A 17,871-nucleotide genomic window follows, 5' to 3' on the forward strand; every position below is an offset into this window, starting at 1 on the left:
AAAAATGAGCTAGTTTAAACTCAAGACTTTCCTGTAATGGGAACATTAACTAATAAGAGCAGGGAACCACACAAAGCGTTTTCTATTCTTTGTCATAAATAAACTGCTTTGGCTTAGAGAAACTTTAAAACTGTTTCAAGTACAATATCCAATCAGAATAAGCCTGAAATTGTTCAGAGAGGCTGATATCATAGAGTGATGAAAAGTAAACAATCACATGAACATCAGAGATTCAAAGCATTACTCCAAATAAGGCAATTTCTGAGTCAAAGCAAAGCCCTAAGAGAAAGGAGGATGGAATGAGAAAATCATACACAGATTGTGACTGCAATGTCAAAATGGGATGGGAGGCAAGGAGGGAAATAAAAAAACTTTTTAAATTAGGAAATAAACAAGTAGAAATAAACTATGAAATATTAAGAGAATAAGACTTTTGTCTAACGATAGTAAAAACTATTGGGACTTCTCTTTCAGTATAGTGGTAAGACCATGCTTCCAATGTAGGGGTCGCAGGTTTGATCTCTGGTTGGGGAACTAAAACTTCACATGCCAAGAGGCATGGCAAAAAAATAAAAAGAAGAAAGAAAAAAGAAAAACAACTAAGTCATATAGAAAGTATTCTGTTAGAATACAAAGACATGAGGCTTATGTCATGGGACTTCTAACTCCATCATCAAAACGGAGATGTCTTTGTGGGGAAGGGGTAGTTTGTCTCCATAAAGCAGATCTCAGCAAAGTTTCTCTGGCTTCCAGCTGCTGTGACAAACAGTAGCAAGAGAAATCACATAGGCGGGCAGCAGGCCAGAGAAGGCTGTTTTCACTTCATGCCCACCAGCTGATGGCGGGTCTCTACATCCTTAGCTTACCTTTCGCCTTTCATCCTTTCACTAAGCACACAAGTTAACCAAGCAGCAGAATTCACAGGATGTGTATTACACAGACTGAGACAGAACACAATTTTTAACCCAGAGAGCATGTTTGGCAAGCACAAAGAGGTCTCTATGTATTCATACAAGTTTATATGGTAAACCTTGAGTGACTAAAATTTGCAGGGGACATGCAATGTGGAGTTCTGCTTAAGCCAAACTTCATGCCTGAATCTCTAAAGAAGACACTTTGCTAGAACTTTAATAGCAAGTTTTACTAACGTTACTTATCCTAGATTTTGTATGATGTATTTTTATACTGAAATTTTACTTCACAGTTCTGGAATTATGCAAAAGGTTATATTTAAATCTGTTCAAAATCCGATCTCTGTGCTGGAGATTAAAAGCTTTTCTCCTACAAGAGAATTAAAAGGAGCACAGTCTGTTTTACCATAAAAGGAAAACAAATTGAAGTGTGTTTTGACTCATTTAATTTCCTCAAAATCACCTTATAAACAGAGAGAACCAACAATCAAATTGTTCTCTTATGGAGTCATACACATAAACTGAAAAAAACCTGTCAATATGTTTAAAATAGGCAAGATAACCCCTACGAAAGTACACTATTTGCTTTCTAATTTTTAAAACATCAAGTGAATTTACAGGATACAAACACAGTAAATAATGAAAGCCAGGTTCTTAATATTCATTTTTTAAAAGACTGGAAACAAGAAGATAAAGTATTACTGCTCACAGAATAAATGCTTCTTGTTCAAGACTATAAATCAGTTCAAGATGCCTATTAAAGAAAATAATGGCAAAAAAAGGTTATGTGTGCTTGTAAAAAAAATCATACAAAATTGTTTCACAAGTTCACTTCAATAAGATTTTTGCTGAATTTGCTTTGCTTGCTATAATACTTATTATGGCACAATAATTTCTACAATGGCATCTTGTCATCAAACAATAAAAATGTCAAAACATAATGGAAATGAGAACAAATCAAACCAGAGGTGACCCTTACTATGCCAGCTCCAGCTATCCAAATTTAAGGAGCCAAACAGATTTGGAAAATCTGAGGTACAATGGGCATTCTCATTAATCAAATTCTTGCTACTTGCCACGGAAACTCAGAAACCAAATGGATTCAGATAACATGCTATACCCCTAACTAGCTGAACTCACAACCCAAACTTCTTATATTTAAGAACTCAGTGGGTTCAAATGTCTAGGAATGCTTGCATTTTATTTTTTCTGTTCTTTGGTTCATTCTTTGTCCACAAAACAGGGTTTTATATTTTCATTTTCCCCTCTATGTACCTACCACATTTAGCATTTTCCCATGCCATTACATAGTCCTTGTAAACATAACCTTATTGGCTGATATCCCCATGGAAGGGATAGCTGTAATCCAGAATTTATATAACTTCTGTTCAATCTCTGAATGTTTATCTCCATAACTATGACTCAATAAAAAATATCCAAACATCTTTTTCTTTATTTAAAACAAACACTGCTCTGTGTTAAAACTAAAGCTATACATTTTACACATTTTATAATAATACTTTAAATTATTTTTGCCAACTGTACCTTAGTAAACATTATTTTGATAATTCTCTGCTCTTATTTCTTTAGGTTCAAATATGAACCCCAAAAGTTGAAAATAAAAATATTTTTAAATGGTCACATGTAACAAAATTAAGTATAAAATCTTCCTAAAGATTTATATTTTAGATCATATATTCTACTTTTAGTTGGTTTCAGTGGGTACCAATTATTTTGCCCAAATCCTTGTGTCAACTGCCTATAAAAGTGAGAGTTAGTAATCAGAAGGTAACAAAAAGATGCACTAATCTTCGCTTCATGAAAAAACTGTTAAAGAACAAAGAAATACACTATATTTATTAAAAATCTGGCTTAAAGTAGTATTAAGCTTACATTCAATATTCAATGGACAAACAGTTCTTCTAAAACAATTCAATGAAATTTCAGGTTTCCTTAAAGCAACTCTAAGGAGTGTAATATTTGATCTGTTGAATTTGTGCCTGCTATAATTACCAGGTGTGACTCTTACAATCCATGAATGCTCTTCAGATTGGCGATGTGGGAACAGAGGGTGGGAGAGTAACCATACATGCATGCACACCCATCAACTGAGTTCAGAAATATTTGGAAAACCACTCCTTTCAAAGAGAGAGAGCAAACAGAAAGAAAAAAAAGAGTCTGACAAAGTGTGTGTCTGATAGGGGAAAGTATAAATTTTATCAATAAATTTTTACTACACATAGTGACCTTTAATTGTTACTAAGAAACTAAGAGAATAAGACAACTTTGTGATTGTTACAGATTTAAGCAGTCACATGATTTTCAAGTAAGAGGGATTTCACAATTCTTTTGTTCAGAATTCAGCAGAGGTATAGATCACCTCAAAAGCCAACCAGTCTATCTTTAAAATATTATTAAAATTAGCCTTGTACAACTTCTCCAGGGTAGGCAGTAGGTGGCACACTGAAGGACAATCTATTACTACTTCTCTTAGAAAGCTCTTGCTATCCTAATGCCCAAACGAAATCACTATTTTTGTGACATCATTTAATCGTTTAAGAAATTTGTCTGAGAACTCAAAATCCGAAACTGCGATAGAAGTAGAACTTCAGTAAAACAGGTGAACGTTATTCTTGTCTCTTAAGCAGCCAGACATTTGGTTCCTTGACATTCTGTTTTATTCACTACTCAATAATGATTTTCAATTAAAAAGGTTGAAACTTCATCTTTTTTTTTTTTGTGAGGAACATGAAATGCTCACCTCCACCTGTGAAAGCAAATGTAAGAGAAACACTTTTCTCACAAGAGAGAAACAGAAACAGTATGTAAAGAATCACTGCTGTCTGAAGACGGCCTTTGTGCACTTCTACCACAACAAACACATGGAGATCTTCATTTTTCCTCTCACTTTTCAATTTAGACCCCTGACTTAATTAAAATCAATGTGAAAAATACTCTGTACTCACTTTGGCATTCTATGAACTGATGAATAAAAGTGCAGTCCCCGCCACTCTTTGAAAGCAAGTGCTCTAATAAAGAAAGAAACACCTTTAAGGATATAGTCTTTGTTGCTGTTTTTGAAAACCAACAGCAAAGGTAGGAAAATCAAAACGTTTGTACTAACATGGGTAACTGAATAAAGTTAATCAAGGTTTACTATATCTAATAGCAGACATATTTTGAAGTTAAATGAGTGAAAACTGTAATTATGTAATCTTAATTTGTACCCCAAATGGTTAGCTTTTAAAGGTGCAGTTTCTATCCAAATAGTTCAAGAACACCATTGTCATATATTGCTTTAAAAAGCTTCTCCCACTTTTAAAATGCATCTTTTTTCCATGTGAGCTTAATAAATACCATTAATTTAAAATTTTTATATTTCTTATTGAATTGGTTTTCAGATGACTGTTCCCTAACAGTCCCTATTCAAAGTTATTCATCTTAGTTAAGAGGCAAAAAAGTAAATATTTTAAGAATGCCGTAACATAATGCCTTACAATTGTAAAGAAACTGATACAATATTTTAATCTTTACACTTTCGTTTCACAAGTAGTCTTTCCTCCAGTCACTTAATTTATACTTCATATACTATCAAATGACTTCACTGTTTACCTCTGCCTAAATGATTAAAATCAATGCCTGTACATTTTAAAATAAGGGTCTTGGTAAATGATTTTGCTCAGATTAAATACATTTTTCTCCCAAATATGTAAAGAGAATCAAAACCACAGTCTAATAAAAGTTTCAGCCCTTTTCCTACAGTAAACTTTTAATTACTTTGATTCAAAGAGCCGACTTCTGAATCTGGATAACATCCTTCAAGTACATATTTATATCTTTCACAACTACCAAACAGACATTGGAAGTTCAAGAGTTAAAAATACATTCCAACATGATGACTATCTTGAAGGTGTAAAAGCACAAAAACCTGTTAAAGACAATGAGTCAGACTGATGGTAAAAGCTTCTTTTCTCTTCTCCACCTGGCCTCACATCATCTCAACTTTGCTTCAAAGGCATCTCCTACTCTGATCACTGGATAACCTCTTCTGACATCTATACCGACAGCTTTCTTATTTATCATCATTCATCATTAAATCTCTCATTATCCTTTACTAGCTACATGGTGTGCAAACATATATTTTTCTATTTGTTGTTGCTGTTCAGTCACCAAGTCAGACCAGCTCTCTTATATATATATTTTTATATATACACATATATATTTATATATATACATACACACAGTCATATATAGTTTATATAATTGTATAGCTGCATAGTTAAATTATTAATATAGAGAGATACAATATAGCCTCAAGAAGAAAAAATAAGCCTAACTGCAACAAAAATTAAAAATCAAAAAAAAAAAATCTAAAGTGAAATTTAAAAAGTACTTTCTATGTAAGCTACAACATTTTCAAAATTCAAACTATACAATATCACTGTTAAATATGAAAACTCAGTAAAACTAAATTTTAGCCTAACTAAAGGACTGTATAAAACGTATTTGAAACCGAGTTTCAAACTAGCATCACAAGACTTCAGATGAAATTTATTAATGCAGGATAATCCACCATCACACACCAAGCCAAAAATCAAACTTTTTACTTACTCTGATCTTACTATATAATTCTACATTAAAATATCTACTATACTAGTTTAGATAAAATGCAAGATTAATATAAAAGATAAATATACATGTGAATTTCACAAAGGTTATTTCCTAAGACACGCGAGAGCAAAGTCTTTCAGGTAGTGCATGTAAATGATTTGGATCACGACACTTTTAGTATTTCATTACTTGAAATCAAGCCCTAGGGAATTCACTTTGCCAAGGCTATAAAAGATGTCACTGATCATCTAAACCAGGAGTCACGAATCAGATACTGAAGTGTGGGAGCAGGAGGAGTGGTGATGGTGTCCTGTGATACTAAAGAGGGTTGTAGGAATGCAAAGAAAAAGTAGACACAGAAACATAATAAGAATCATGAGACAAAATGTGTTTTATTTATACATGGGTTACCTAAGTATTTAAATTTTTTAGACTTGTGTTGTCCAATACAGTAGCCATTAGCCACATGTGACTACTGAGCCCTTAAAAAAAGTTGCTAGTTTGAATTGAGATGTGTTGTCAGCGAAAATTAAATATCTATAGGCCTCAAAAACTTACTAAGGAATAAAGAACATGAAATACTCATTTGTAATCATTTAATATTGACTACATATTTAAATAATATTCTAGATACAGTGGGCTAAAGTAAACATATCATTAAATATATTATTAAAAATTTAGCTATTCCTTATTGTATTTTTAATGTGACTACCATAAAATTTTAAATCATGTATGTGGCACTCAGGATAGTTCTATTAGACAGCACTTTTCTAAATACCATCTAAGATATATTCAAAATACGCTTACTAGGTAACATTTTAAAAATTATAGTACAAAGTTGTGCTTATAGCAGCTACTTCAGATTTAAGTAATCTTAAAAATGAGTTTACTGGAGAAGTATTATTAATCTTAACTTCTCCAGACATTTTTGAAATATTCTCTTATAACTAAACTTGGTTCTTCCTCTACTGCTTAAAGAGTAATTTTAGTTACAATTATATCTAATAGCACATTATAACTACAGACTTTGACAATATTTGAATACTTGATAATTAGTCTCTTAGTATATCATAAATGATTCAGAAGAGACCCATCTTATCCATAATCTACTCTGTAACTAAATATGAAGCTTCTGTGCTTATCCAGGTATCTACTACTCAGTTTCTTTAAAGATATTCTATTAGTCACTCACACACTACTCAATTTAGCACTAACATCTGCAAGGGAAAAATAATCATAGCCAGGAGTACCCTAAGGTATCCAAAATATTAATATCTTATTCAGTTTTAAATCAAGGAGTTGTCTACAGCTTTTCTCATTTAAATAAACTAGAATTGGCAAAAAATTGTAAGCCATAATTTTACAACTCTAAATAGCATAATGATGGTTCAGTGTACATAAAAAGATTGTTAACTAAAGAAATAGACTGCTCCCAGCTTGAATTAACACTAGCTTTATCAACAAATACACGTTCAAGTCAAAAGGGTGATGGATTTGAATGAGAAGTGTATATGCCAGAAAGAGTAAAAAGAGCAAAATAACAACAGAAAATATAAATCCATTTAAGAATGAGAAGCTTTTAGAAGATGAAGATAAAGTCTTTTTACATATGTTTACTAAATATACTTTAATAATAATGGTGCAATGAATATAAACTACACCTTTAAAAAGTCTCAAATTGAAACTCAAACTGAAATTTTATAGTGTTAATGTTATTTCACAAAGCATATATAAAATAGTCAAATAACGACTGATGAAACTTTTTTTTAAATTTAGGGTTTCAATTTTTATATACATGGAATATTAGCTCTTAATCTTGCACCTCACATATACATGGTTACCTGAGCCTATTATTCCACTTCCTGATTAAAAACAAACCAACCAAACCAAAACAAACCAAAAAAGCACCTCCAAACTTTATCAGAGTTTAGATGCCGCCCAAGAATTATAAAGATATCCCCTGATACATGGAAAAACTATTTAGTATGAAGTTTCGGGTACTGACCTTGGCATCTTCTATATATAAAAACTGAGTTGAGAGGCACATATATTTGTAAACACAGAAAATAATTTTATTCATTTTGTACTCTAAGCATCTAATGCAGGATCTGGCATATAGCTTGTGCTCAGTTAATGTTGGATGAATGGGGAGGGGAGGACAAATCTTCATGATTGAAGGAATATAGAAACCATTGAGTAGAAAACCCATGTTGCAGTAGGAAAACCAACAGTGGTTATACATTTGTGGCAAGAGATAACCCAAGCTATCCAGAAAGAAGGATAAGATATCAAGAACAAAAAATAATTTTTCAGACGGCATACATGACTGACTCCCTTTTCTCTGAATGATGAAACAGACAAAGAGAGCAGTTTCGATGACACATACAAAGACTCACTGGACTTTTTTTTTTTTTTTCTATTTTTGTTTCTTTTTTGGACTTTTAAGTAAACTCTTGGCCAGGAAGGGGGCAGGGCACAGATATTAAAAAACAGGGGCCAATTATCCCCAGAAAGCAGTACTTGATGGAAGAAAATGGTGGTATCATCTTTGAAAATATAGTAGAAGGCAGGGGAAGCTATACTAGGTTATATAAACCAACACTAAAGTTGAACATCATTAAAATCTTACTATTTCAATAACTGAAATTTCTATATAACAAGGGACATCTAACCACAGCTCACAGAATTAAGAACTAGAAAATAAAAGGAAGCTTGACTTTTAAAAGATGGGATTTAATAGTCTATGAACAGCATGCTTTTCACTCCAAACACTTAAAATCTAAAATCCCTGACCTCTCTATCCTGCTTAAATAGTAAAAAGGATATCATGAAAGAAAAATATTTAAGTTTTTTACACTACCTTTTTCTGTGCTCCCATTTATTTTAGGTAAGAAGTCATCAACTTGTATCCCTAGGATTAAGACAGTGTATCATTGCCTGATCAAAGAAAGTATTACTTTAAAACTGGTCTCAAGTGTAACCATGGCATTTTGTATTCCTACTGACATTAAGACTGACTGAACAGTTTAAATTTATTTTTATAAGAAGGGTTCAACTTGCCATTTTCTATCATCTTAGAGAAAAAGCTAAAACTGCTTAGTAACCTTTCGATGAAACTCAAAAGAAAAAGGATTCTGCTGTTCATGTGTTTTTCTTATTTAAATATCTCTAAGCAGACCATCTCAGATGTATAAATTTCATTCATTTTTCAAAGACTACACAATGGTGCCCACTGGTGGCAATCAAGCGTATTTTTAAAGGAAATTTTCTGAAAGAGGGTAGATACTTTACACCTAATATGTAAAACATCCCTCTTAAAGAAAGCCAAGTACACAATGTGAGATAGTAAACAAAAATTTAATGATAAAAATTCAGCTTTAAGTAAGAAATTTGGTGACACCTACCTAAGCTGCTGCATTCTTTAAGAGTTTTCTCTTGAAGATGTTCTAACCGTACTGTAAATAAAAGTCCAAGAAAAAGATATTTCACAGATAAAAAGAAAGAAAAAATTAAATCAGATCAATTTCTGGATTAGCTAACTTACCTTGTAAAGCTGTTAGCCTTTCATTGGTAAAGTCATTATCAGCTTGCAAAGCTTCTATTTTTGCCTGGAGCTCCTGTTCTTTTTCTTCCATTTCATCTATCTTATGTTGTAATTCTTTTTTCTCAGCTTGTCCCTTCTGTTGGATTTCTTCTTGTTTTCCCTCTGCTATCTGTTGAAAATGAAAAAGAAAATCCAGCTATTTAATAAAATCTGACCTCATTTTAAGATGTCTAAAGCAGGACTCCTTTTATTCATGTAAATGATGTCAAAAGTGATATGCACTGTGTCATCCCTCTGTATCAACTTAGAGAGAAAAACTTGTAGCAAGCAAGCAAACACGATACATACATAGATTATAAGGGTCAAAATGAAAACCACATTTTTCAAGAGGGAAATATGGTTTTCCTTGAAATTACTATTGTTTCAATTAGTTTTTAAGTTCTACGATGTAGCTTATTCTGAAATTTTAAACAAAATTACTTTTAGCTAAAGGAATCAAGCTCTTTTTAAAATGACCTCTTTTTAACAAGTCTAATATTTAAAGCTATATAGGTTAACCATTCACACGAATGGGAGTTATGTTCTGGTCTTGTGTTAACAAATGGGTTATCTTCTGGCCACTCAATCTATGGTGTGAATTACATAAAGACGGGTCTTCACAAACTCAGTTCTAACATTTTATAGGACCAACATGGCATTACATGTGATCTGGTCTGTCCTTATCCTAAATATCCTATAGCTACAGGGAGCTGCAGTCCACGCATAGGCTATGGCCTCCTGGAAGGAATCACGTGAAGGTTCTCTCTGGGTTTGCTCCAGCACTAACTTAGCTGGGCCCTGAATTTGGGACACCTTAAAGAAAAGCAGGTCCTATGGCACCCCACTCCAGTACTCTTGCCTAGAAAATCCCATGGACGGAGGAGCCTGGTAGGCTGTAGTCCATGGGGTCGCTGAGGGTCAGACACGACTGAGCGACTTCACTTTCACTTTTCACTTTGATGCACTGGAGAAGAAAATGGCAACCTGCTCCAGTGTTCTTGCCTGGAGAATCCCAGGGATGGGGGAGCCTGGTGGGCTGCCGTCTATGGGGTCTCACAGAGTCGGACACGACTGAAGCAGCAGCAGTTTTCCAAAAGTCTGAGTATCTTGGGTTTTGCTGATTCTTATCTACTTACTGTTATATATTTTTAAATGCCTATTATGAACTACTCATTATTTACTTTCATCCAAAGGAAATATGTCAGCTTTTACAAACTTTTAATTATCACTGGTAATGGGATGTGGGTTAAATGGCAACTGATTTATACTATAAATTGAAACCATTACCAAATTTTCCATCAACAACTATTCAGCAATATCTAAATTCTTAAGCTATTCAGCATGTTAGGGATGATAAATTTATATATTTCCAGTTTGAGAAATACATACCTTTAATTTATCAGATAAATCTTTAATCTCATTAACTGCTCCATTATATTTATTGGCTAATTCTCTTAATTCTTCCTGAGTCCGTTCATTCATTTCTTTCAGATGGGTACATTCATCTTCAGTATTACTAAGACTTCGCTGTAATTCAAGTTTACAGATAACGGATTTAGAATAAATGCACATTCTAAATTCAATTTATACAAACTATAATTCTATGGACTGTTCTAAATCAGAATCTACTCTTGACTTTATATAAGGTTCAGTTAAATAACAAAAGAATTTCAATCTACTTCAGGTACATGCTAAAACAGAAAATACAAAGAACCTGGGAAAATGAAACGTGGAAGGAGAGGCTGATCCTTCATGTAATCACACTTTTTAAAGGTCACGGGGTATGAGTTTTGGCCTTGAAAATATTTTAAGCCTATCACTTCTTAAAAGCACATTTAATAATGTGCACACAATCAACAAAATTAGAGGACAATTAGCATTCTTCTTTCTTTACACATCATATTAATGATATGACAGTGAATCATTCACTTTGAGACTGGGCTTCCCTGGTGGCTCAGACGGTAAAGTATCTGCCTGTCATGCCAGAGACCCAGGTTTGATCCTGGGGTTGGGAAGATCCCCTGGAGAAGCAAACAGTAACCCCATCCAGGCACAATTTTCCTCTCTGGAGGATGGGGAAGCTAAGAGTAGTGCTGGAGCTCTCTGCCTTAAGACCGACTATCCTCAATCAGAAGAAAAACAAAATTATATGAAAGGAGATCAATTCCCTGGCACATATCATGGTCCATTGTGTGGAGGCTGAAATCTAACCAAAGTGTAAATAGTAAAATTCCCTGGTTAGGCTTTTATTTCCTTAATCACTGACTAGGGACCATAAACACCAGAACTCATGTGGCTAAGCTAAGAACTCCTAAAATGAAAACAGCATACTGCTCCTTCCCACCAGATAGGACAGAAAAAACTTCCTAGCTATATACTAATACCCAGGTTTGAAATGTCTTGAAATGCTAGCACTTTTAAGCTAAAATTGTAAAACCATAGTCTTGGTTAGTGTCTGTTAAGCTGAAATACCTCAACTTCCGAAAGTTTTCTAACCACATCAATTTTCTCCTGAAGAACCCGCCTCAGGGACTCTTTGGCTGTAGTCTCATAGTTGTGTTTATCCTCCTGTAACGCTATAAGTTCCTTCCGTAAACTATCTTCTGTTTGATTCTAGGATTAAAAAATATTTATAGTTATTTTTTTAAAGTATTTACCATTTGAAAAAAATAACACATTGTGATGTTCTCTGAGTTCTATATTAAGGTTCCTCCAAACAGAAATTATGTCAACTCTGTATTAACTGAAGCTGTATATAAAAGTTACATTAGTAAATTATGCTCTCACAAGCATAGTAACTCATACTTTCAACAGAAAAAAGTCAAAGTAAACTGAAAATTTCTCCCAAGTATACAAAATGAATGAACTATTCTATTAATACTTGCCATATTCTCTGAAAGCCACAATATTTACACTTATGGGCAAAAATAATCTCTTAACCTTTAAAGGGTGTCAAGCATTTTAACACATAACTAAACCAAAAGGAATAAGAGTACCCTGAGGAAAAAGCTAATTCCAAGTCTAAGGGAAGAAATGTACAAGATGAATCTGGACTACCTTGTCTGATATGATAGCAGGAAGCTATTATCCAAGTCTGGTAGGGTGCTACCAGAAGAACTCAGGTGTCAACCTAAAGAAGGTCCCTGAAGAAGGTCTCCCAAAGATGGGAGAACTGGGAATCAATAAGAAAAACGAAACAGGTTTAACCCATGATATATATTTAAATCTCATTTGGAGGAAAAAAATACTTCATTGGTCATTCTTTGGCAGATGAAAAGGAGCCAAAACATTATTTTGAAATCCAGTAAATAAAGGGAGAAAATCACTCATCCTTCCCTTCCTAAAGAAAATGTTCTTTAGGAAAATAAAATGGTTTATGAGAGTAAGTTTCTCTTTACAGAAGTAATGCACCTAGTAAATGAAGGAAAAAGAGAATTACAGTATTACCATTTTTACAAAATAAAAGAATGAATATAGGAAAGGATAATCAAAGATCACTAATATGTCACTACCACTCTAGTATTCTGGCCTGGAGAATTCCATGGTCTGTATAAATTTATGGTGTAGAGGAGGAGCAAGAAGGTTTAAGTATCATTTCAGATTGAGGGAAATTGTACAGGGTGAAAGACCCAGTTTCTCCAACAAATATCAACTATGATGGAAAAAAGAATTATATGTGGGTATTCACTGCTGCTGTTGCTGCTAAGTCGCTTCAGTCATGTCCGACTCTGTGCGACCCCATAGATGGCAGCCCACCAGGCTCCCCCGTCCCTGGGATTCTCCAGGCAGGAACACTGGAGTGGGTTGCCATTTCCTTCTTCAATGCATCAAAGTGAAAAGTGAAAGTGAAGTCGCTCAGTCATGTACAACTCTTAGCGACCCCAGGAGCCCACCAGGCTCCTCCGACCATGGGATTTTCCAGGCAAGAGTACTGGAGTGGGGTGCCATTGCCTTCTCCACTATATACAATTTTTTCTACTTACATGTATGTGTGAAATTCCATGTAGTGGTAAAAGATTTTAAAAATGATAAAAATGTATAGATGTGTTTGAATGTATTCAAAATAACAGTCAAAGAAATGAAGCTACGTAAAAACCAATGCATTTTTTTCTTTAGGTACTTGAGAAAGATACTTACTTTGGAGCATGCTTGCAATTGGTTTCCCATAACCTCTAACCGTGATAAGAGTCTATCTTCATCTATTAAAGCCTGTTAAAGAAAAATGAAATATAAATAAAATCCCAGAGTAGTTAAAAAATAACATATATCAAAAGGTTGCTACTGACAAAAAAAGACCTAAAAATCACAAAGTTGACCAACATTCAGTTTAAAATGATAAATTTTCAATATTTGTTCATTAAGAAATAACTATGCCTTTGTCTGCTACATAATTTTAGTTTCAGTTTAATAACCATCTAAGGGATATTGAGCTGTGCTTAAATGCTTTATGAGTATAAAGGCAACTGGAATACCTGCCAACTGGTATCTGAAGCCTCTTGGGTAATGGCTAGCAGCCTCTGAAGCGTGGCTAACTTCTGTTCCAACATCTGTTCCCGATGTAAGGCCTCCTAATATTATAAATCACAAAAGAAATTCTAATAACCTCAGCATGATTCCTTTGACAATTATTACCACATTCTGAAAACATTCTTGTTTCACATCCTACAGTGTATCTTGCTTTCAAACCTGATAAATCTACTTAGTATAATATATTTAGCCCACATCATTTTAACCCAGATGGTGCAGTGTTAAAGACTCCACCTGCCAAGGCAGAAACTGCAAGAGACACGGGTTCAATCCCTGGGTCAGGAAGATCCTCTGGAGAAGGAAATGGCAACCCACTCCAGTATCCTTGCCTGGAAAATCCCATGGTTAGAGAAGCCTGGCAGGCTAGACTCCATGGAGTTTCAAAGAATAGGACACAATTGAGTGCGCACAGGTGCACGCATACACACACACACACTCACACACAGATCATTTTAGCCTATTTGTTGAGAGGTACTGTAAGTAGTGCTGTTAGGGGTGCTCTCGCTGCAACTTCCTCTATAACAGGAAATAGGTCATCTGTTTTTGTTTCTTTAACTGTCATTCACAAGAATGAGTTTAAAAGAACAAAATCTAGAATAGAAAAATCCAACAAATGATACAAGTCTGCATTATGTGTGTATATATACACACACACACATACATACACACACAAACGTAAGTACGAGGCCAAGTGTTAATTCAATGTAGTTGGGAGTCAATGAGTTAAATAACTATTTGGCAGCTCCAAAGGAATATTGTTCCAGAGAAAGACATTGGCAAGCAAAGCCTTATCTCTAGGTCACTTGTTAACATTTGATAGCTGTTAAGAAGGTCTCCTTTACTGCAAGCCAAGGTGAAAATGCTCACACAGCATTCAGTTGTGGTTCTGGCAAAACTTTAAATTTCACTTTGTTCTATTCCTGTCATTATCCAAAGAAGAAGATTTACTACCCTAAGACCTCTGAGCTACATCAACTGAGAAGTGTATACTTCAAACATAGCACTTGAGGTTTAAAGCATGCATTTATTGCTCTCCATATCCTTGATAAATAATGATTAGGGAAAATCTGGCCTAATCAGAGTTAGAGGAACTGCTTTTTAATATAACTCTGAAAGTATAGATTACGGACTCTAATAAAAGTCATACCACCTCAGAACCCACATTAAAATACAGCTTACACTTAAAAGTGACTAGGTGCTAAGTTTATTTTAAGCTTCTAAAACATTGCTAATATCCAGGAAATTGCACTAATGACACAAAAAGTTTTACTTAAAAACAAAACCAAAAACCCAGCAAACAACCATTACTTCCACTAGATGGTGTAATTTAACCTTTTTTACTCAATTCCATTTAGAGTTTCATAACTCCATGAACCACATCCTAACAGATACCTAACACTTCCAGGAATGGTTGATTAGTTCTGAGACACAAAATGTATCTATTTCAGTTTTTATTCAAAAGGTTTACAACTCACATTAGGACTTCAGCAATTCCAAGAGATGTTTACAGAAAAGACAAGCCAGTATAATTTTCTCTCAAAGAATCAGAAAAAGAACAGTGAACGATTATGCCACTATGAACATTCAAAGAACTGACAAAAAGGTAGAAATGAGAGAGCTAGAATGAGAGCGTTAGAGTCACAGTTGACAATGAATAGTAACTATAGTACATAGCCCTGGGAATCATTTTACCCATAGAAGCCCCATATTTCTCATATGAAAAATGAAGGTTAGAATAGATTAATCTCAAAGTTTCTCCTACCTCAAGACATAGAGAATGAACTTGTGGACACTGAGGGAAGGAGAGGGTGGTGTGAATTAAGAGAGCAGCACTGAAATATATACATTATCATGTAAAAACAGAGAGCTAGTGGTAAGCTGCTAGGGCCCAGTCTGGTGCTCTGTGACACCCTAGAGGACAGGGATTCAGTGGGTGGGTGGCTGACTGGGGTCGGGAGGGAAGCTCAAGAGAGAAGAGTGTATGTATACGTATGGCTGATTCAAGTTGTTGTACAGCAGAAACCAATACAATACTGTAAAGCAATTATCCTCCAAATAAAAATAAAATAACAAAAGAGGTGAGAAAGTGAAAAAAAAAAATGTCTTCTACCTCAAAAAATAAGAGAGAGCTAGGTCAATTAAGGGAGAAGGCAATGGCACCCCACTCCAGTACTTTGCCTGGAAAATCCCATGGACAGAGGAGCCTGGTAGGCTGCAATCCACAGGGTCGCTAATAGTCGAACACGACTGAACGACTTCACTTTCACTTTTCACTTTCATGCATTGGAGAAGGAAATGGCAACCCACTCCAGTGTTCTTGCCTGGAGAATCCCAGGGACGAGGGAGCCTGCTGGACTGCCTTCTATGGGGTCGCACACGATTTAGCAGCAGCAGCAGCAGGTCAATTAATGTGACTTCCTGCTGAATGGTAAACAACTACCAACATGTATAGCATACGTTCTACATGACAGACATTGTTCTAAGCGCTTGACATGTTTTTTTTTTTTTTCCTTTTGGCCACACCACTTGGCTTAGAGGATCTTAGTTCCCCAACTAGGGATCAAACTCGGGCCCTTAGCAGTGAAAGCACTGAGTTCTAACCACTGGACTCCGAGGGAGTTCCCTGTTTTAATTCATTTATTCTTTACAATTTTGTGATGTAAGTGCTACTATACATATATCATGGATGAAGAAAGTGAGGCACACAAGAGTTAAACAACTTTTCCAACAGGTCCAAAGTTAAAGCCACAGATCAAATCCAGGGAATTCTGGATAGAGTCTATGTTCTCTAGCCTGAAAGTGTGTGAAACCACTTTTCAAATCAGGGGGAAGACAAGATCTGATTAATACACTGATAATTTTCACATATGTGTTCATTTTTAACTGCAGTAGGACTGCTCTTAGTGATTGATCTATAGAAGAATGGAGGGACCCAGGGTCACTGGTTTGGTCTTATCATTTTAAACAAAAGGCAACTGAAGACGTACATATATAAAATGAATCACCCAAGGTCACAGAACTAATTTAGTATGCATCAAGATACAAACCTCAATCTCTAAACTCCTGATCCGGAGTTTTCCTTAATCATGCTCCCTATGATATGCTCTTCAGATATTAAGAGCATATATAGATATGCTCTATAGATATATATCTATATATATACATATGGTTCTATAGATATAAAACCATAATTCAGTCGAAATCTATCAAAATCAGAAAGAAAGAAAAAAAAGAAAGAACAATCACTTATATTTTTTCTCGAGATTTCTATGTTCTTTAACTACAAGAGCCCATTCTACAATAGTATCTGTCCTGTCAAGAAATCTTTCTACAGCCTGAGCAGCACAGAACAGTATTTATGGGCAGAGACTCTGAGGTCTGACTTGTCTTTGTTCAAGTCCCAGCTCATTCACATACTAGGTATGTGATACTGTGCAAATTATTTAAACTTCCTGTCCCTCAGTAAGTCCATCTATAAAAATGGGTATAAAATATGTATTTTATAGGATTTTTATAAAGATTAAGTGAATTAATATAGGTAAAGTGCTTGACTAGAGTCTGGGATATAGTAAGTGTTATATATTTACTATTAATAGTTAATATTTTGTGTGCTGAGTCGCTCAGCATGTCCAACTCTTTGCAACCCCATGGACTGCAGCCCGCCAGGCTCCTCTGTCCATGGGGATTCTCCAGACAAGAGTACTAGAGTGGGTTGCCATGTCCTCCTCCAGGGGATGTTTTCAACCCAGTGATCAAACCCAGGTCTCCTGCACTGCAGGCGGATTCTTTACCATCTGAGCCACCAGGGAAACCCAGTTAATATTTTAATGGTTCATATTATTTGCTATTATAGCTATAAATAGCACCCAAAATCTCTCCAGGTTTAATTTTATATAAAACTCACATTTGGATAAAGAAACACGGTGGAATTTCTTCATATTTGAAGGAAAAAAACTTCTCTTGTATAGAACCTTATCTTCTCCAGACTTAACAATTCTGACTTTTTAAATCCTATTTTTTTTATAAAAACTATTTTTAGTTCCTTTTTTTACTTTGAAAATGTATTTCCTTTGTATTTGTATGTAGCCAATATTTCTATAGCCCATATTTGTCAACTAGCAAAATCAAATCTAAGTTCTGCTTTTAAAGACAAAGAAATCTCAAGATTTACTTTACCTGAAGATACTGAGAAAGCTGGAATAGTTCCTGAGAGTACATACTTGGAGTGTTAGCAGCAAC

General features: G+C 34.7%; 1 protein-coding gene across 33 annotated transcripts in view; it reads right to left on the minus strand.

Annotated features, from left to right (window-relative positions):
* Positions 1–17,871, minus strand: part of SLMAP (sarcolemma associated protein) — a 152,434-nt gene that overhangs the window by 39,488 nt on the left and 95,075 nt on the right. For 7 of the 33 annotated variants that reach the window (XM_061396531.1, XM_061396548.1, XM_061396530.1 and 4 more), the window contains exons 5-13: positions 17,809–17,871; positions 13,578–13,673; positions 13,243–13,314; positions 11,578–11,718; positions 10,495–10,632; positions 9,067–9,235; positions 8,927–8,977; positions 8,383–8,433; positions 3,878–3,940 (exon numbers count right to left, since the gene is read on the minus strand). In XM_061396531.1, the coding sequence (XP_061252515.1) occupies positions 3,878–3,940; positions 8,383–8,433; positions 8,927–8,977; positions 9,067–9,235; positions 10,495–10,632; positions 11,578–11,718; positions 13,243–13,314; positions 13,578–13,673; positions 17,809–17,871 (844 nt within the window). The remainder of the gene's footprint in view (positions 1–3,877; positions 3,941–8,382; positions 8,434–8,926; positions 8,978–9,066; positions 9,236–10,494; positions 10,633–11,577; positions 11,719–13,242; positions 13,315–13,577; positions 13,674–17,808) is intronic. The other 26 variants (XM_061396563.1, XM_061396554.1, XM_061396559.1 and 23 more) reach the window with 7 other exon arrangements.

The sequence above is a fragment of the Bos javanicus genome, chromosome 22 (assembly GCF_032452875.1).
Source record: "Bos javanicus breed banteng chromosome 22, ARS-OSU_banteng_1.0, whole genome shotgun sequence".
Lineage (NCBI taxonomy): Eukaryota > Metazoa > Chordata > Mammalia > Artiodactyla > Bovidae > Bos > Bos javanicus.